This window comes from Bombus pyrosoma, linkage group LG8 (assembly GCF_014825855.1).
Source record: "Bombus pyrosoma isolate SC7728 linkage group LG8, ASM1482585v1, whole genome shotgun sequence".
Taxonomy (NCBI): domain Eukaryota; kingdom Metazoa; phylum Arthropoda; class Insecta; order Hymenoptera; family Apidae; genus Bombus; species Bombus pyrosoma.
The window spans coordinates 3,458,913-3,477,913 of NC_057777.1; the positions used below are offsets into that span (position 1 = coordinate 3,458,913).

At 28.8% G+C, this 19,001-nt stretch overlaps 4 protein-coding genes across 19 annotated transcripts; 2 read left to right on the forward strand and 2 right to left on the reverse strand.

Moving 5' to 3' along the window:
* The first annotated feature begins 512 nt into the window (after positions 1-512).
* LOC122570107 (coiled-coil domain-containing protein 174) lies at positions 513-7,837 on the forward strand. 3 transcript variants are annotated; one of them, XM_043732011.1, is made up of 2 exons: positions 513-595; positions 6,086-7,837. In XM_043732011.1, the coding sequence occupies exon 2, from the start codon at positions 6,215-6,217 to the stop codon at positions 7,724-7,726; it is 1,512 nt and encodes a 503-aa protein (XP_043587946.1). In that variant the 5' UTR covers positions 513-595; positions 6,086-6,214; the 3' UTR covers positions 7,727-7,837. The 3 variants fall into 3 exon arrangements, with proteins under 3 accessions (XP_043587946.1, XP_043587945.1, XP_043587944.1); XM_043732010.1 differs by lacking the exon at positions 513-595 and adding an exon at positions 5,768-5,998; XM_043732009.1 differs by lacking the exon at positions 513-595 and adding an exon at positions 5,768-5,993.
* Positions 940-4,618, reverse strand: LOC122570109 (serine-aspartate repeat-containing protein I-like). 3 transcript variants are annotated; one of them, XM_043732016.1, is made up of 3 exons: positions 4,393-4,618; positions 3,795-4,243; positions 940-2,577 (listed from the first exon to the last, which is right to left on the reverse strand). In XM_043732016.1, exons 2-3 carry the CDS (start codon positions 4,225-4,227, stop codon positions 1,709-1,711), a joined length of 1,302 nt encoding a protein of 433 aa, XP_043587951.1. In that variant the 5' UTR covers positions 4,228-4,243; positions 4,393-4,618; the 3' UTR covers positions 940-1,708. The 3 variants fall into 3 exon arrangements, with proteins under 3 accessions (XP_043587951.1, XP_043587950.1, XP_043587949.1); XM_043732015.1 differs by having other exon boundaries at positions 3,795-4,261; positions 4,386-4,618; XM_043732014.1 differs by having other exon boundaries at positions 4,386-4,617.
* Positions 7,804-10,854, reverse strand: LOC122570113 (non-structural maintenance of chromosomes element 1 homolog). Of its 11 annotated transcripts, none has more exons than XM_043732025.1 (7): positions 10,719-10,854; positions 9,057-9,165; positions 8,825-8,966; positions 8,386-8,581; positions 8,203-8,316; positions 8,010-8,133; positions 7,804-7,934 (listed from the first exon to the last, which is right to left on the reverse strand). In XM_043732025.1, exons 2-7 carry the CDS (start codon positions 9,154-9,156, stop codon positions 7,891-7,893), a joined length of 720 nt encoding a protein of 239 aa, XP_043587960.1. In that variant the 5' UTR covers positions 9,157-9,165; positions 10,719-10,854; the 3' UTR covers positions 7,804-7,890. The 11 variants fall into 11 exon arrangements, with proteins under 11 accessions (XP_043587960.1, XP_043587962.1, XP_043587966.1 ...); XM_043732027.1 differs by having other exon boundaries at positions 10,675-10,802; XM_043732031.1 differs by lacking the exon at positions 10,719-10,854 and adding an exon at positions 9,959-10,108.
* Positions 10,855-10,887: 33 nt separating this feature from the next.
* On the forward strand, positions 10,888-17,945 carry LOC122570108 (calcium/calmodulin-dependent protein kinase type 1). 2 transcript variants are annotated; one of them, XM_043732012.1, is made up of 8 exons: positions 10,888-11,670; positions 13,139-13,273; positions 13,356-13,430; positions 13,510-13,772; positions 13,859-13,999; positions 14,460-14,586; positions 15,150-15,187; positions 15,292-17,945. In XM_043732012.1, the coding sequence occupies exons 1-8, from the start codon at positions 11,561-11,563 to the stop codon at positions 15,714-15,716; spliced, it is 1,314 nt and encodes a 437-aa protein (XP_043587947.1). In that variant the 5' UTR covers positions 10,888-11,560; the 3' UTR covers positions 15,717-17,945. The 2 variants fall into 2 exon arrangements, with proteins under 2 accessions (XP_043587947.1, XP_043587948.1); XM_043732013.1 differs by having other exon boundaries at positions 10,890-11,670; positions 15,150-15,237; positions 15,331-15,716.
* The last annotated feature ends 1,056 nt before the right edge of the window (positions 17,946-19,001 follow it).

The window sequence follows — 19,001 nt, forward strand, 5'->3', positions numbered from 1 at the left end:
GCAATCAGAAGAAAAAAATAAAAAATAAACTAAATCAAGCTCTTTTCTTTTTAAAAAAATCTGAAAATGGAGAATACAATACATATTTATAATGAATTGATCAGTTTTCCAGTAAATAAATTATAGTAGCTTTACTAGGAACATTGAATAAAACTGAAATTAACACTTTGGCGCGAACATTGAAATAATTCTACAGTTCAATCTTTTTTAGTTTAAAACTAAGCCTGAATTTGACAAATTGATAACCTTTTAATGTACATTATTACAAAGTTTTGCATATTGCTATGCTTATTAAAAAGTTTATTAATACAAATATTAATAATAAAGATAAACATACATATATATTTCAATATATATATTTCTGTATATATTTACGTCTATTTTCATATTTACATCTGTCAAAACAAAAAAGAATAAAAATTATAAAATAAAGTTGTAATTGGGGAAGTATTCACGTGCAAATTATTATTCGAAACACATTATTATAGGTTACGTTAATCTACGCAGTTACAGTTACAATAATTACTGAAAGTCTTAAAAGTAATGCAAAATAATCTTTATTTGACTAAAATATAAAGTGAAAATATAATAAATGGTAAATTCTCATTTATCATAGGAACTCTTAACAGTTGATTATTAAAGTAGAAATATTTCACATTATTTCTTGTTAATGATAATTGATAATTATTTTATGAATATATTCACATTACTTTGTCCATAATCTCCGCATATATAAACATATATACACGTGATTTTTATGATTGAACATTTCAAAATTTTTTTTAATAATTTATATTCATATTTGCAAAAAATGCATATAAACAAAATATATTGTATTAGTAATGATATAATTTTGTCAAACATTAAGAATAACTTTACCATAAAAGAAGGAAATGCAAAAATATAAACAAGTCAATGTTACAAACAATCACAATCAAATCATATTAATATAAATGTAAATATTTATTGAACTCAAAATAATGCAATGTAAAATGGGTTGCTCACATTTTTTTGTTTGTCATTCTTCAATGCATTTCAGAAAGTACTTACTTAATAATTATAAAACATAATAAAATTCTAAAAGGAACGCTATTGTATTTTTTAGAATGACAATGTGTGTTTGTTTAGTATACCATAGAATATTATAAAGTATTACAAAATATATTTTCTTATATGTAAATGGTTTGTAACAAGAAACACGCTTTCTTCTTTTTTTCATCTTTAAATGAAATGTAAAAAAATTAAGAAACGTATTTTTTTAACATACCATTAGGTAACACTGACATTCTAGTGTTACAAATGACTAATTATTAAAGGACTGATGGAATGTTCAATGTTGTTCTTCATTCTACACTAGTAATTCTGCCATTAAAAACAAATTAACTGCTTTAAATATTGTAGAACTATTAAATATACTAAGAAGTGTTTATATGTACTTTTTATAACATTTTTTTAATCGTAAAATATCATATTAACAAGAAGTTCCTGGAACTATAATATGTAAAATATTTTATAGAAAGTACAAATAACCATTTTTGAAACAATGTATAACCAAAACGTATTATTCAAATTTTACAATGTATGTATTTCTTTAGAATTTCTAGACATAGAAATACTCATAGCATTTGTATCTTTATCAAATATATTAAAATATTAATGATATATTTTTTTCGAAGAAACGTATCAAGTAAAAATAGAACATATATTGTTAATTTTCTTCTTCGTGTACTGATGTACTCATTACATTATTTTCACCCATTTCATCCTTTATATGTATTTCATCTAATTTTTTGGGCGACCCCAACATTTTAGTGTATTTTGCCTCTTCTTTTTCTGAATCTTCTTTTTTACCGTTATCCTCTGTTGAGTTCTGCATATTATTACTATTTAATGTTTCTGACGAATTCAATATTTTCTTCTCCTCTGCAGTTGTATTATCCGCATTCTTCCCCCGTCCTCTTTTTGTAGCAGCTACTGATTCTTTATTTGTTTTCTTTTGTGTTTCTTTCACTGTTTTTGTTGCATCAATATCATCTTCACTAAAAGCAGCTTTACCACGCATTTTAGTAGGTTTCTTTTGTGGTGCTTCTTTTTTCTTTACATTCCGTCCTTTTTTAGCAGTTTGAGCTGATTCTGACTCATTATTTTCAGTAGTTTCACTTTCATTATTAGTATCTGTTCTGAAGGTAGCAAGTATCGAGTCTGAGGGAAATTTTTCTGTTGCTTTCACTTCCTCATCATCTTTTGTAATATCATCTGAATTAGGTTCATTTTTACGACCCCTTGCTTTCCTTGGTGCTGTTACTTTTCTGGATTTATCATCTTCTGTTTTAACATTGTTTTCAGTCTCATTATTGCTAGTAGCTTTAGTTTTGTTGTTAGCTCTATTAGAAGTTTTATTTTTTGTATCATCATGTACATCAACCTTCTTTTTCATTGTTTTTGCCTTTGGTTTACTTTCCTTTGATGTTGGCTCAGCATTTGTTTGCTTTCTCTTTTTTGTAGCTGGTGCTTCTAAATTTTCAGCATTTTCATTAACAGGTTCTCTTTTGGCTTTTCCCTTTGACTTTCCCTTAGCTGAAATGAATATATGATCATCATGTTAATACATGTAGAATAAATTTGAGATATATACAGTAATAAGTACAATTCTGTTGATTTCCTGATTTTGATGTTATTTAGTGATTAAAAGGATGTATTTTAGTACAGCACAGTAAATCCTTTGCAGACTGGTGTTGTTAAATAGCCACCCAAAATCCTTTTACGTTACAGACACGTTTAGGCATACAGTCGCCCGAATCTCTAAGGTATGTTAGTACTTATAGACACATAGCGACTTGCTATGTGATTTCTATAGCACTTTTTCAGAATGAACTGAACTATTTTCATTGTATAAATCTTATTTCTTGTTAGAATTAACTTCCATAAATAAAGTTTATAACTTTTAAAATGTGACCTTGAGGCATGTATCTTTCACTTATAGAATATTCCAAAACCTCTCATCTCGTACACCCAAAAGTCAGATACCCCATTCCACAAAGAATTAAATAGAGAAACAACTAATTAAGTCCACTGATATAAGTCTTCTAAATGATAAATCCATAAAGTTATATAAAAGAAAACTAATGATATAGCTAATACCTAAAATATGATAACCATTATTTTTAATGTAAATGTTTTTGAAGAAAACCCCATAATTAAATTAAATAAAAAGACAGTTTCCCATAGAAATAAAAAAATCTGATTTATCATGTCTTTCTCCTGCAGTCTTCATATATAATGTTTAATGTTTTTACGTATGTATAAACTACTAAATGAACATTCTCAATGAATTATTAAAAAATTCATAAAATTCCATGCTAAGAATATTTATCCTAAAATTATAGTGGCTGTACAAAGTATTTGTAGATTCACTTATTTCCTAATGAAATATTTTTTCACAATATCAATTTTTTTTAGTCATGTGGAAACACTACTATAAGACACAAAATTTAACATACTTGGATCTAATTAATTAATATATAAGTGCTATAATAAATATGGCGTATAAATATTTTTCGTAGCCACTGTATATATTTTAAACTAAAAAGCTTTAATATCTTTCCTCGTGATTGTACACATTCCCAATGCGCGTCCGAAAATTACCGCGTAACCACCACGTTACCTTACAAATCAAATAAGCAGTAAAAATTAACAAACAAGACGAACAAGTTTTTCGTATATGAAAATTCTCATTCAAAGAACACATATTAACAATAATATTATAAACTTATAGAAAGATTTCGGATACGTACATTCTTCGTCTACATTGATTCCCGCCTTTTTCGCTGTGCCTTTAGCGCGTGTCTTTTTCGTTTCAGTTTCTTCGGCATTTTTCACCTTCTCGTTAACTGGATTCGTATCACCTTTTTCCGCAACCTCTTTGTTCCTCTTCGGTGCGGACTTGATTTTAGAGTTTGGTTTTTCAGTCACTGAGGCGGTTTTAGCTGATGCCTTGGGTTTTATTTTCGCGTTCCTAGTTACCGTCGTGGCCGTTTCTGTACCTTCTGTCTGCTCGGTTTTAGTTGATTTTGCAGCTCTCGGAAACCTAATTTGCTTTTCCTCGTCACTTTTACTCGCAGCCTTCGCTACAGCTTTTTTCTTCTTCGGGGGCGACACATCACCGGCTTCTGCAGCTCTCTCTACAACCTCTGCCTCCGAATGTTTCGCAGGCTTACGGGGTGCCATTTCGTCTCACGAGTATCTAAGATATATTTAAAAACTAATTTTTATACTATTATTGTTATATTTTACATATAAAAAGTGATATATATATGACTAAATACTACAAACCACTCGTTAAACATAAATAACTAAATACTACAGAACGCCGCGTGATTACTTACCACTTACCGGTGCCCAACGTGCAATAACGTGTTCGTTGCATTAACTGGTGTCCGCAAGTCTGCAAGTTACACGACTAAACTAACATAGTAGCAGATCGGCAGCTTCAGGTTTCGAATGAGTTTGATAATCGACAATCGATTTTCGGATTGACGAGTGGCGACAAGATATCAACGGATCAAATCCTTCTAACAACCGTAATTCCCCTAAATACACGCAGCAACATGCTACGCTTACTTTGCAACTAAGTAAACCAACTTTTTTATGAAATATTTACAGCTCTTAAGAATGGAGCCTAAGGCCCCAATGTTTTGCACCCCTCCAAATCATTTTATCTTAATATTTATTCATTTAACATTTACCTAATCCTTTATTAAATTATAATAATTTTAAGCTTTTCTTTATACTTATAAATATCGTAACTTTTGAGGACTGTTTTTATATGATTCATTAATACATTGAGATAACCACTTGATGTCTTAGAGTGTTACAAAAAAGGATTTCCAATTTATTTTTTATTTACTATTATTTTAAATTTTTCGTTAATTTTATATTTGTGGCGTAAGCATTTAATTTGTTACTGTTTAGGGTTTATTCTAATAAAATTGTATTCTATGAAATTGTATCATAAAATGATCCGAATTTTAAGTAATATATAAGGGAATGAGTATATCGCGGAGTCATCCTTAATCTCGTTTAATGCTACTCTGTTATTTACATTTTTTAGTAAAGTAAAATATTTAATTATCAAAATTGTTGTTAATAGTAAAAGAGATTAATCTAGACATAATGAGTATGTATATTCATATTGTATTTAACAAATAATGTTACTAAAATGAAATTGAATAGAATGAAAATTTATGCCTGTAAAATGCAATTATATTTTAATGGAATTTTCAATGAGATAAAACATCAAGAAAGATGATTTTGGTAATTTTTAAAAACAATTTTCGTTAGGATATTTCCCAAAATATATTTTATTTTTATTACTTTGCCATATTAAATATTCATGAGAATAGAGGATTAAAAAAATATTGAACAGAAGAATTTACATTATAAAATTACATGTAATACATATTTTAAATATATAAAATTTATTGACATATAATTTGAGGATTTACATTATTTTTTTGTTTATATAAAGTTACAAACATTAACATTAGTTACACGTAGTTATTTTTGTTTATACTTTCTTAACCAGGAGAAATAATCCTTATTGCTCTATTCTTGTGTTTTTATTTTTTGAATTCTTAAAATAATATTAAATATTTATATGTGCCTACATTTTATGTAAATATTCTTTTTAATAATAACTACTTAATGTTAATTAATTTTTATAATATTCTTAATACAAATTTCGATTTATTTTGTTCTAACAATGATATACATATGTAGTATTCCTAGCAGTAGTTACCAATTTCACATATTGGCATGAAGATCTTCGAAAGAGTCATTCGTGTTAGTTTTCATATAAACAAAATTTAGGAACTATTAAATATGTTACTTGAAATTAGGATTCCTTAAAATAAGATTAAATTTTCTTATTTTATATATATATATCTTTTTTAAATTATACAGATTAAAATTTATGATTTAAATACACCCCAAAGGTAATGTTAGTAATATCATAACCTATAATTGTTGTTTCACTTTGACATTTGATAAAACAATTCATAATAAAATATTTAATTTATTTCACTAGGTGCTCTGGAATAAAGTCACAAATCAGAGATAACTTATATCAAGTTACCGAAATACTTGAAATCATCGCAAACTATTTTCTAAATGCGAATGAATTACAAACAGTAATACTTGTCAACAAAATTATTTCATGATGAATAACACGAAAAAGATTAATGTAAATTTTTCATCCCTCGTGGGTTTAAAAGCGGAACTTTTAAAAAAGCAGCATGAAGTAAATGAGGCAAAATTGAAATCAGAGATAGATCACACAGTATCAAAGTTACAAAAGAAAAAATCCAAGAAAATTGAAAAGGAGTCTAGGAAGGAAAATTCAAAAATGCCGGAGTACATTGAGGATATTGATACTCATAAAAAATCGAAATTAATGTTGGAGGCAAAAGCAAGATTATATGACCGATTAAAAAAATCCAAAACTACTAATGAGAATTTCCTTGTTGACTTTACAAATAAATCAGATGAATCTGAGGAAGAACCATTGCCAAAAGATGAAACTGACCCAATATTAGAAAATGAGGATGACTGGGTAGAATATGAGGATTGTTTTGGACGTACAAGAAAATGTTTACGCGAAGATTTGTCCTTGATGCAGGAAAAGGATCAATTGATCAAACAACAAATTATAACCAAAAAAGGAATTGATCCAAAAACCAATGATATTATTGACCAAAACTACATTGAGGGAAAGAAAGAACCTGAAATAGAAATTATGAGAAAAAAGTGGGAGGAACAAACACAGAAACTAGCAGATAAAGTAAACATACACTACCAAGATATTTTATTTGATGAAGCTAGAACTCATGGTGTTGGTTATTATGCATTTTCACAAGATGAGGAAGAAAGGATCAAGCAACAGGAGAATTTGTTCAATTTAAGAAAGGAAACAGAGAAGAAACAGAAGGAGATAAAAGAATTGAAAGAATTGAGGGAGAAAATGGAACATAACAGATTGAAAGCGGCTAAAATTAGACAACGTATTAGAGCAGGATTACCTATAGATGCAGTAGAAGAGGAGTTTAGAGAAAAAAATGATAATGTATCTAATCAAAATGAATCAGGAAATGTACATAATACAGAAGAGAATTTAATCGAAATTGAAGAAAAAGAAAATAGTGAAAGCCAGATTATAGAAAGAGATAAAGAAATAGAAAAAGAAAATAAAATAAAAGCTTTAGGAGAACTTCTAGGCAAGAGAACTCATTGGTATGAAATGTCTCAGGAAGAATGGGTTCATAAATGTAGGAAAATAAGAGTCACTGAATTTGGACCAGTATATGAAAATTTTAGAAGTGCTGGTTATTTGAATCATCAAAATGCTGATACAGTTTCAAGTATTCATAATAATGACAAATCTCATTCATATGAAATGAATGATACAGAAAACAGTAATAAAATAAATATAGATTCTTATGATATACCACTTCCCCCTAGCTTAAATACAAATGATTACAATACTGAGCATAATAATTTGACTGAAACAATAAATGACAGTAATTTTGTTCAGTCAGTTGATTCTAAACAATACAACTCTAGTAATACAGTGCAAAATCAGATGAAACAAAATAGGAGTATAGATGAAGCGAGTATAGCAGCTGGTCTCAAATACTTGAGAGAAAAATTTGAAAAAAGTCAGAACACTTAAAGCATTTACAAACTGATTTATACTATTTTACTATACATACTTGTAAATATAATGTATTGTACAGAATACTAAGAGTATTTGTGATAATAAAAAATTTATTTGCAAAAATAACGTTTAGCATTTTATAGTTTTTGTTTTTTAAACCTTCCTATTGTATTTTTATTTCACTCATATCCTTCTTCTGGTATTGCTAAGTCATCTTGTATACCTACATATTCATTAATTTCATTTTTATTTTCGTTAATTTCATTTTTATAAATGGTAAAAAAGAAAATAATATTACCAGATAGATCAATGTCCGAAACAACTGTGCTGCAATTGGGACAGTTCACATGAGTATGGACCATAGTAAATTTCTTCAAACAATATAAGTGAAAGAAGGTATCACAGTTAGTACACTTTTCGCCCTAATTAATAAAAATTATTAATATTAGGTTGAAATTTCTCACAGGGCATATTAGGTAGGAATAGCATACATGAAAAATAACTTGTTTGCAAAGGCAGCAGGTATTTAAATTGCTTTCATATGTAGCTCTAAAATATGGCATTAATTCTGTTATACTTCTTACACCCATATAGTAATAACCATCCTGTAAATGTCACAAAAATATAAAATTAATCAAATAGTACTGTAATGTATTTTGAATATTTATCAATACCTTATAAATCAACCATTTTCTATTAACTATATCCTCCAGAAATTTTTCAGCACCTGCCTTTGACATTTTTATATCTAATGAAGAGCATAAATTTAAACATATTGTACTTTGTATGCATCCATTGCGTGATGTTATAATTTCAGAAAACACAGTTCTTAACAGGGCCAATTGCTCTTTCGAAAATTCAGTTTGGTACCTAAAAGATATTATGAATATCAATAAACTTCATACAAAATTTCTACAGATACTGTCACTTAACAAATTATGAAAGTAAAATAAAGACATCATAACTTATTTGTAAATCCTTTTAATTTGACTTAACAGTATATAGGCCAATTCAAGGAAAAAATATGTTAAACATTCTAAATGATTATAAATATTCATGAAACAATTATGCAAATCTGAATTTTGATATATTAACAATTACTAAAACATATACCTGGTTACTTCATTAAGCCTAGTACTTATTAGAACCCAATATAATTTGCCTGTAATTTCACACTGTGCTTTTTTGATTAACATGTTTAAGGGCTGCAATTGTTCATTTATTTGATTTATTATTACTGATACTCTATTATCACCTAAAATATACAGTTTTATTTATACAGATACAATAAAATAGATGCATAAAAATATGAATTGGATTTGACATTACATAAGAATTTACTTACCAAATAATTTAATAATTAAGTCCTGTATCTTATTTTCAATTAAAAGACCTTCGTGTACAATTGCTTGTAGAACTATTTTATGCTTATTGCTATAAGCCATGTTTTATTTCTGTAACAGATACAAGTATTATGTTTTTATTTCAGATTATTAATGTTATTAATGTGTAATGTCAAAATACTAAGGTTTTACAAGTGAATCAGAAATTATTTCTGAATTAGTAAGCGTAACTTCTATAAAATGTTTTGACTAATTAAATATTATATATATATATATATTTATATATATACACACAAAACTATGCAACGCAACCCGCAATTATATATATAAACGGAAAAGATAAATTTTCATATAATGATATTATATAAAGAAGTTTTCTATTTATGCAATTTTGTAGTATTCTTTTTCGTTGGTAATATCCAAAATACATTTTACACCTTAAAACAAGTGAGCAACTAATGAGCAAATGTGTATATAAAATATAACCAATAAAATTTACAAATAGTTTTGAAACATATCTCACAGTGTTTCTCAAGTTACATTAAAGAAACGTAAATCCTTTCAGGAGAAACACAATCATAAAGTAATTAAGAAGTACAACAAATAATTTTTATAAATTTCTTCCATCTACCAAACATCTATTCTATTATATAAAAGATTAGACAACAAAATTATACATAGTTGAAGTACTTATAAGTAATTATACATAGTTTTATACTACACAAGTGCTACGTTGATTGATCGAAATTCTGTTTTAACTGACCATTACTATCCCTACCGATTCTTAAAAGCGATTTTGTGGACTAAGCCTTTTATTTTTATATTAAGTGAACGTATTAAGAAACGTTTTAGGCTAGTATAACTTGAAATTCGATACATCTTTGAGAAAACAAGTATGTCGAACCTAAGTGTTCGAATAAAAGTGTTTGAATTTCAATTTTGAAGGGATTCCCAAGTTTTTCATACTATGAAAATTCGAATCACTTCGAATATGATTCAGTACTACAACTTTGGAAAATCTTGATAATTCTTGAGTTTTTAAAGCTTCAATAAGTCTTGATATCTTATATAAGATATTGAAGATAGGGTATAATATGAAAGAATGTAGATATGAAACCTTAAATACGTAAAGCCTATATTAAGATTCACGTAAGCGATAGATTAAGATTTACAACTAAAAATTTATCAAAACTTTTAAGTTTTAAGTACTGAATCATATTTGCATTCAAATTTTCCCTTGCATACGTATATATATTCGAAATGATTCAAGCTTCTTTCAGATTGGTACCTACGCAGTTATCTCAATCTTTTCTTATTCTTATATTTCACAAATACAGATTAATTCTTCATAATATGGCAATTATTATTAAACAAGAAATAGAAGAGGCTTAATACTATATACTCATAATGAAAAATTGTAAGCAGGATATCAATGTACAAATAAATTTTGCAGCCCAAAACAAATAAAGTCCTTGGTGCGGCTATATCAATGGATATTGTTACTGCTTTACTTTATAACTGTGATGCATAAATATATTATTCTTAACATAGAAATTTTAAATAAATTTATACAGATATACAGCTATACAGAAACAAATGTTTCAGATATTTATATCTCACATTCAATGAAGTAGAACTACTTTAGGAATTTTCTAGAAATACACCTGCTTCGATAACCAGCCACGATAAGGCTCAATATACGGTCAGCTAGCAAAGCATATCAGTAACGTTAAAATACTTGATTGTGAGAACCACTGTTACTGCCGCAACTTTACTGTATTATCATCGATGGGTGCAACGAGCATACGGTCAGTTGGAGTTCGAGCGCTACAGTGTCATGAGAGAAAAGCATCGAGTGAGAGATGTGTTGACTCAAGTGAGCATCATGATCCATTCGAATATGTATTAATTTTCTAATATCGGAAGAAACGACAACAGGAAATATCGCCGTGCGTTAAAGTGAGGAAGAGGGACAGAAAAGAGAGTGGAGGCGATCTAGTACATAGACATTGAGAGCTATCTCTGCTGCATAGTACAAGCTGTATCGCCAGGGCGCGAGGCCGCGACCCTGAGCCCGATACGCGGAATAGGACGTTTCGATAGCGGAATAGTGCGCGCAACGAATACGTGTCAAACATCGGTCCACGGATAAGCGCAAAGTGGAGCATCGTAGCGTACGCGGTGCTATCTGCTATCATTTGCTCGCGAAAAGGTCGAGAGTTCATGATCATTCAGTGACTCGAAACGATGATTCGACTCGTCGTTTGACGACGATCATTTTTTTTCTTTATTTATCACTGCCTGAACGATCAAAAACTATTAGTAGGCAAAACGACGAATTTTTTCTCCTTACTCTCTCGCTTCTTAAGTGGATATCTCGTTGACCAGTTTTATAACCTGTTAAGATCGAACGTTTCTACGTTACATCATTCAGAAAGATTTCTTTGAAAAAGAGAATTTTGTGAATCGGAGAGTGATTATTGTATAGTGATAACACGATCCGAAGATGCCGCTCTTCGGTAAAAAGGATTCGAATAAAAAGATCAAGAAAGATGGGAAAGACGATAAATCGCCGTCTGTCGAGGACAAATACATCCTAAAGGAGTTGCTTGGAACGTATGTACTATACATTGCTACGGACTATGTATTGGAAAGTAATAGAACCGATTGTACAAAAATTTTGTATTCGTGTCTTTCATATTGTCATTAATTTGATATTGCTCGATTAACCACTTAAGAATTACCTAGACTGTGGATTTCATGGGAAATTTGATGATGCAGAAATGCGTAGAATATACTTAAAATATAGTACAATATTTATAAGGATATAGTATAACATTTATAGTATTTAAAATATTGTACTGTATTATACTCATAATATTTAGTAGTATTCATTAGAATATCCATAAATAAGGAAAAAAGGAAAATTTGCATATATCGAAATAGTATTAACTTGGGTTATGTTCTTAAAGTGTTAATAAAATTGATTCTAGTCATGAATTTGATCCTAAACATTATTATTACTTATGACCGGAATTTACGTGAAAGATTGTCAAAGTCACTTTCCTTAATCCTGTTATGATCTTTGAATTTTTATGTCTTAATTTCGTTCTTGTTGAAACAAACAAAAAGACATCATATATTGTAAGAAAATTTTCATCATATAATGTTTATAGGAACGAAAAGTTAAAAATATTAATTTTTAAAGTTAACAAATTATGTGATGATTTATGAAAAAATTAATATTATCGATGTATGTATATAAAGTATTTCAAAGCGGTTTATTTTTAATGTCTTATCTTTCATAAAAGATACTTTCGTTTTGTAGGATTTAAAGATTACTGCCACTTATTGGCACAAATTTAACTATTCACATGTAGATATTTTAGTTTTACATTTAGTTTATCTGTTTATTAAAATGTTCAAATTAGAATTTGTATTACGTATGATAAAGTGGTGCTTTCGAATTTTTTAGTTGACGGGTTATGTTTGCTATTTATTCAATTAAACACAAATGAAAATTATGTCAAATAAACTATGGAACTTATAGAAAGAATATAAATTGTTATTAAATAAAATAGATACTATGAATATATTTACATTTGCAAGAAGATTTTGTATTTTATACTTGTAAACAATATTTGATTTAACTATATTAAGTTCCATTAGTAATGTTGCAAGATATTTTGTAACAGATTGGGAAAGAGAAAGTACTTCCCATTAGCAATAAATGTTGTATAACTATCATAATTTTTTGACACACTTGGTAGTTATATTGCTATTCAAATTATCTCAAGTACTTTTTCGTTTAGAACAATGATCAATATGTAGTACTATAGCATATAATTAAAAATTCTATTGTCATATTAGAACACTTGTATTAAATATGTCAATGTTAATTGCATACAGTCTATTATTATATCAGTAGTCTGGGTATCAAATGTTCTGGCACAATAATTAGTAACTGAATATAAGTGCATAAGTCATGTTACATTCATGCACTTTTTTAATGCATTGTAATGTAATATGTCAATTTTTATGATTTCCATTATTATATTTATTTATTTTATATTTATTTGTATAGGGGTGCTTTTTCTGAAGTACGTTTGGCAGAAAGTAAAGAGAAGCCTGGCCAAATGTTTGCTGTGAAAATCATTGATAAAAAGGCATTGAAAGGAAAAGAAGATTCTTTAGAAAATGAAATTAGAGTATTGCGAAGGTAATATTTAGCTTCTGTAAATAAATTTATTTGAATTTCTCTTAAGTGTTTAATTATTGCAACTTATATTGTATTTTTCCAGGTTAACACATCCAAATATTGTTCAATTACTGGAAACATTTGAGGATAAACACAAAGTTTATTTAGTTATGGAATTGTGAGTGTTTTCATTTGTCTATAAATTAGTATACATATTATAAGTTTATATTTGATTTCTGTTTATCTTTTTATGTTAGGGTTACCGGTGGAGAACTATTTGATAGAATTGTTGAAAAAGGTTCCTATACAGAGAAAGATGCATCAGGTTTAATAAGACAAGTTTTAGAAGCTGTGGATTATATGCATGATCAAGGTGTTGTGCATAGGGATCTTAAACCTGAAAACCTTTTATATTATAATCCAGATGAAGATAGCAAGATCATGATTAGTGACTTTGGACTATCAAAAATGGAAGACTCTGGTATTATGGCAACTGCTTGTGGTACTCCAGGATATGTTGGTATGACTCATTGTTATTTAGTTGGATATATGTATATATGATTTATTTTTTTACAGTATTTTGACATCTTTTTTTTTTATTTATAGCTCCAGAAGTCTTAGCACAAAAGCCGTATGGAAAAGCTGTAGATGTGTGGAGTATAGGAGTCATTTCTTACATCTTATTATGTGGTTATCCTCCATTTTATGACGAAAACGATGCGAACCTGTTTGCACAAATTTTAAAAGGTAATAAAGCTATTTTGGGATACAAATTTTTTTTAGTATTTGGGAGGACTATACTATCACTTCAATTTAGGTACTACTTTTAGGATTCACAAACACATGCAGCTGCACATTAACTTGAAATTTTAATTTTTAAGGTATTATTCTAGTTTTTGTACGCTGCTATATACATGCTAGTGTAGTAAGTAAATGATCTTTTGTGTGTGCCCGCGTTTTTTATGAAAGTTATTAGTTGTTAATGTCCAAAACTTAACATTAAAAATTCTATTATAATATCCGCATTGTCTGAGTAAAAGAGACGATTAAATGGGATTTTTTGTAGTGAAGTACAAGAAACAAATTTATGTCATACAGTGTGAGAACCTAACAGTACTTCTTCCAAATAAAATAATTGATTTAAAAATTAAATAAATCATAATAAAATCGTCTACTCTATAGCAAGAAGCTAACCAGACTGTTATAGGTGAATTTGAATTTGATTCGCCGTACTGGGACGATATCAGTGAGTCTGCAAAGGATTTCATTCACAAATTGATGTGCGTCAATGTCGAGGAACGCTTTAGTTGCAAACAAGCCCTTGCACATCCTTGGTAAGATCATTATTGCACTTAGATATTGTATATGATTTATGTTATTTGAAATTATTATATTTTTGCATAAATTTATATTCAGTAATGAAGTCATATTAAAAAATTCGCAATTCGCAATATGTTGAACGTCTTCTACATTTGATGTTTGTAATTTTTGAAGAGTCGTGTTTTAAAATGCAAGCAATAAAAATATTACAGGAACTGAATTGTTCTTAATAATAAGATAAATATGGATTAAGTAAGTAGAAGGATTACATTAATTTCGTTATACATTAATTAATCCTACAAGATTAATTATTGAAGTATGTGTATAAATTTCCCAATGTGTGTAATAGTTGATAACTCATTTTAAATTAAAATGTGAAATGTATATGTACCCACATATCAAAATTTTCAGTAACTCTCATAAACAAATATCTTAACATATTATTTTAACAAATCAATCAATATATATTTTGCTTAACATATCATTTTTAACAAATATATTTTATATTAATAAATATATTTGTTTAATCAGCCATGTTTTATATGTAATGCAGTATCGTGCAATTAATTTTTTTCAGGATATCCGGCAATGCTGCTAGCAATAAAAATATCCATGGTACTGTATCGGAACAACTTAAAAAGAATTTCGCCAAATCAAGGTGGAAGGTTAGTATAATTAGATGATTATCATGTTGCTGATTGTATGTGTTTGCTCGCCAGGCTCCGTAGGAATGTCTTCCTCTTCTCTCATGGTTGCAGCAAGCCTACCACGCAGCCACGGTCATACGTCAAATGCAACGGCTGGCACTCAACAGCGGCCAGCAGCAGCAGGGCCCAGGATCAACAGGCCCCTCCAGCGGCAACCCCACGCCATACCCCGATCAATCGCAATCCAACCCCAGTTACCAACCCAGATCAGTGGAGCCTCCGACCAACCTCAATTGAAGGAAATACGCGAGTCACCATTGCCGGTGTCAAGCTTGGTGGTCTCGAGTCCTATTCCCATTCCGATCACTCCAAATTCACCATTATACTTACGCAACAAACGCTTCAAGCTGTGGGGTAGCACACGCACTGCTCTGTCTACTCTATTTCAAACGAATGTATCGTATCTTAGAAAGCAAAGAAAGTATAAGAAAAGCTGAGTCACGCTAAGTTTCTTCTAATGAAAAATATCGAAGCCATCAGGTGGCCATTTATTCTCTTACCGAGTTATTATTCAAATACTGGTAAGAGTTTGTATAGATTCCAGCTAATTCGCTTTATTGTGGTCTCCTGTGACATGGTTGCCACCGATCGTGTATATTACAAAATTACACACGCTCGCGAGTGCGCGCACATACACACACTTAAATACACGTATAAACAGCCCGCGCGATATAAGGCGATTTTCCGAATGTTTCTCGTTTTATCGTCCCTCTCAGTTTTGTTGGTTTTGTTTCGACAATTTCTAAATAGATTTTCTCACTTTGTTAATATATATTTCACAGTAGAATTAAATCCCGTAGCCATCAATAGTGATTTTAAATGACGATATGTCAACAGCATTGATTTGATCAAGTAAAGATGTAGTTAATGTATTTAGATAAACTTAATGCTAATTGTGAAATCTTGTAACGCAAGAAAGATCTTGCTCGATCAAATCTGCTAAATGTATAAAGAAAGGAAAAAAAAAGAAACTATGTGAACAGTACAACGACAAGTTTTTATCTTTTATAAGGTTTGGTGTAATGAATAGTAGTTGTTTAGATGATTTTTTGCTATGTGAACATCTTACTATATTCTGGCTAAATATGTTTTAAATTCCATAAAAACCAATACGCAGCTTTTTACGCGGTACTTATTCGAATGAATGATATGATCGAATATATCTTTTGAAACAGCGCTTTTTCAAGAAACACGAAACAAAAGACAAATTAAATAAGTTTTTTGTAAGACAGGTCACTCCGAATGAGGAGAAGAAAAAGAATTCTTGCCATATGGAATCGTGTTGTGAGACTGTATGAGATCTGATTTTTATCAATATTTGTTTTTATATTTTCCTCAATGATTACTATACATGTTTTATTTTATGACATAAATGCAAACATTTATATACGAGTCATGTACAGTACACTGTATTGCAAGATATGTACATTGTGTACACAGATACTTGTTCTGTTACATAGTGATATTAGTACACTTTAAGAACTCCAAAACAGAGATCTACTAATTAGATTTAATATGTATATACATATGTGTATATTGCTCTACTGATATTTTTATCGATATGTTGCACTGAAATTTAATGGAAAATGTACATAATTCATACACGATTCCCCAATTGACTTTTTGCAAGATGCAAATATAAAAAGCATATTATATAATGTCGAATTTTTCACTTTTTTATAATATTTTTTTAAAGACAATTATATTTTTATACGCTTTGCAATTTCTTCTGATCTAATTGTTTTTATTGTATTTCTATTCTATTAAAAAAGCATTAATCGTTATTGTTCTTCAAATAACGCATAGAATAAAATTGGCTCATCTTCGGAGAAAGTAGAAAGCACAAATCTAATTAGATAAGAGCTAACGATTTATATATTTTGCTGTATTATAAAAGAATTTACATATTATTTTTATATGTTACGTTCCTTGATGTAAATGTGTAAGTACTTTCAATGTGCTATGAGTAGTTCAATACAAATATTTTTGTATTTAATATTTTGTTGTAGATTACAGCTATTATATATCATTGCATAAGTTCCAAAAAAAAAAGAATTGAAATATAATCTAGCTATTTATATTTGTATCTTTTTATAATGTGAAGGATCAGTGAATCATATACAGTACTCAGTATTTGAATTACAACAGGTACTTCAACGAAATGTTCGGAAATACTTTTAGTATTTGGTGGTATTTCTTTATTTTTTTACAAATAATTGCAGATAAGTGCAATACCGTATATACCGTAATCTTGTGATAATGATGTTACTGTGGTCTCTTACTCAATGGTATATCGATATAAAAATGTTGATACTAATAAATATTGAGAATTTTCATTGAAATAGGATATAAAATTCCTCTTAATTGGGAATGTATCAAATATTAATTTTTCACGATGATGATGATCAAGTTCCACGTTTTATTATATAGATGAGAAAAATACATTATGTATTAATATGCGGAAAATTGTATCGACAAAATTCAATGTTTTTTCAGTGTCCTTTTGAAATAAATCTAAATTGTACTCAATGAAATCTAAAAGGATCATATATGTTACATACATACTATGATAGAGAAAATTATTGCTGTTTATCGAGCGGGCACTCCTTTTGTCATAAATTGCTATCTCTTTATCTTTAAACAATAAATATAGTAATCACTCTGAACTCTCATATTAGACATCCGTCCGTGTACCGGGCACTATTCATGTAATCCATAACTATATAAAAAAGGGATTCGTGTTAACGCTACATAATAATTTTGAAATCGATAATAATTATATTAATTATAAGATAGACATTGTTCTAATAAAATTAAACAAACTACATATAAATTGATTTAGAACACGACGTATATGATGGAAGTTAAGATACATACAATGATCATCATTTTGTTTCTTGTCGAAACATTGTAGTATCAAAAATTTCAATTGATAAACAGGTCTTTCATTGCGCAAAAAATAACGCACCATTCTAAAGTGCCTTGGATGACACGATGATGGAATGTCAGATAACTAAATTCAAAAATATGTTACTCGATGATTAGAATCAGATATCATTTATCTTTTATTTAGAAAATAGATTTCTATTTCTATATCCTAATCTAAATATTTATTTGCATTATAATATCTCACAAAAAAATATTTGAATTCAGATATTTAATAAAATTATGTAATTTTATTGTAATCTTTTTATAACCAGCATCGTGTCATCTAATAAGAAAGGTTCGTTAATGAGCATTTTTTTACGCTAAATATATTGTGCATATGAGCTTGTAACTTAAAAATTTTAGAAGGAAATAAAAGAAAAGGAGCTTAGCTTGTATTTAGAAACGAATTATAAAAAAAGAGAAGAAAACGATAAAACCGTGCCACATGAATAAACATATCGGCAGGAATATTGCAAAATGTGATTATAAAAATAAGCTGATTTTAAATAGCAATGAAAACAACAACTTGTTACTGCAGTTTTATTCGATGAGAAAAAAAATAACATCAGACTGATAAGAGTGTGTATGGAGCGAACGAGGAAGAGAGTGAAAGGAAGAAAGAGAGCGAGAGGGAGGGAGAATGCACTGTTGTCTAAAATGTTTTAACTGTTGCCTATAAATTAAGCGTAATTGAGCTCCTATATTTACTGATCGATTACAAGAATAACTTCTTCCTATTGTAACTTTTTCTCATTGCACAAGTCTTGTAATTGTTATGCTTACAATTTGTGCAT

What these genes read in the sequence shown, in the direction of transcription:
- LOC122570109 (XM_043732016.1), bottom strand. Translation starts at nt 4,227, where the DNA reads ATGGCACCCCGTAAGCCTGCGAAACATTCGGAGGCAGAGGTTGTAGAG. An exon ending in AATCAATGTAGACGAAGAAT is followed by an intron (nt 2,578 to 3,794) that starts GTACGTATCCGA and finishes TATTCATTTCAG; the next exon opens with CTAAGGGAAAGTCAAAGGGA.
- LOC122570107 (XM_043732011.1), top strand. Translation starts at nt 6,215, where the DNA reads ATGATGAATAACACGAAAAAGATTAATGTAAATTTTTCATCCCTCGTG.
- LOC122570113 (XM_043732025.1), bottom strand. Translation starts at nt 9,156, where the DNA reads ATGGCTTATAGCAATAAGCATAAAATAGTTCTACAAGCAATTGTACAC. An exon ending in CTTAATTATTAAATTATTTG is followed by an intron (nt 8,967 to 9,056) that starts GTAAGTAAATTC and finishes TGTATATTTTAG; the next exon opens with GTGATAATAGAGTATCAGTA. An exon ending in AGGCTTAATGAAGTAACCAG is followed by an intron (nt 8,582 to 8,824) that starts GTATATGTTTTA and finishes AATATCTTTTAG; the next exon opens with GTACCAAACTGAATTTTCGA.
- LOC122570108 (XM_043732012.1), top strand. Translation starts at nt 11,561, where the DNA reads ATGCCGCTCTTCGGTAAAAAGGATTCGAATAAAAAGATCAAGAAAGAT. An exon ending in GTTTGCACAAATTTTAAAAG is followed by an intron (nt 14,000 to 14,459) that starts GTAATAAAGCTA and finishes AGACTGTTATAG; the next exon opens with GTGAATTTGAATTTGATTCG. An exon ending in CAAGCCCTTGCACATCCTTG is followed by an intron (nt 14,587 to 15,149) that starts GTAAGATCATTA and finishes AATTTTTTTCAG; the next exon opens with GATATCCGGCAATGCTGCTA.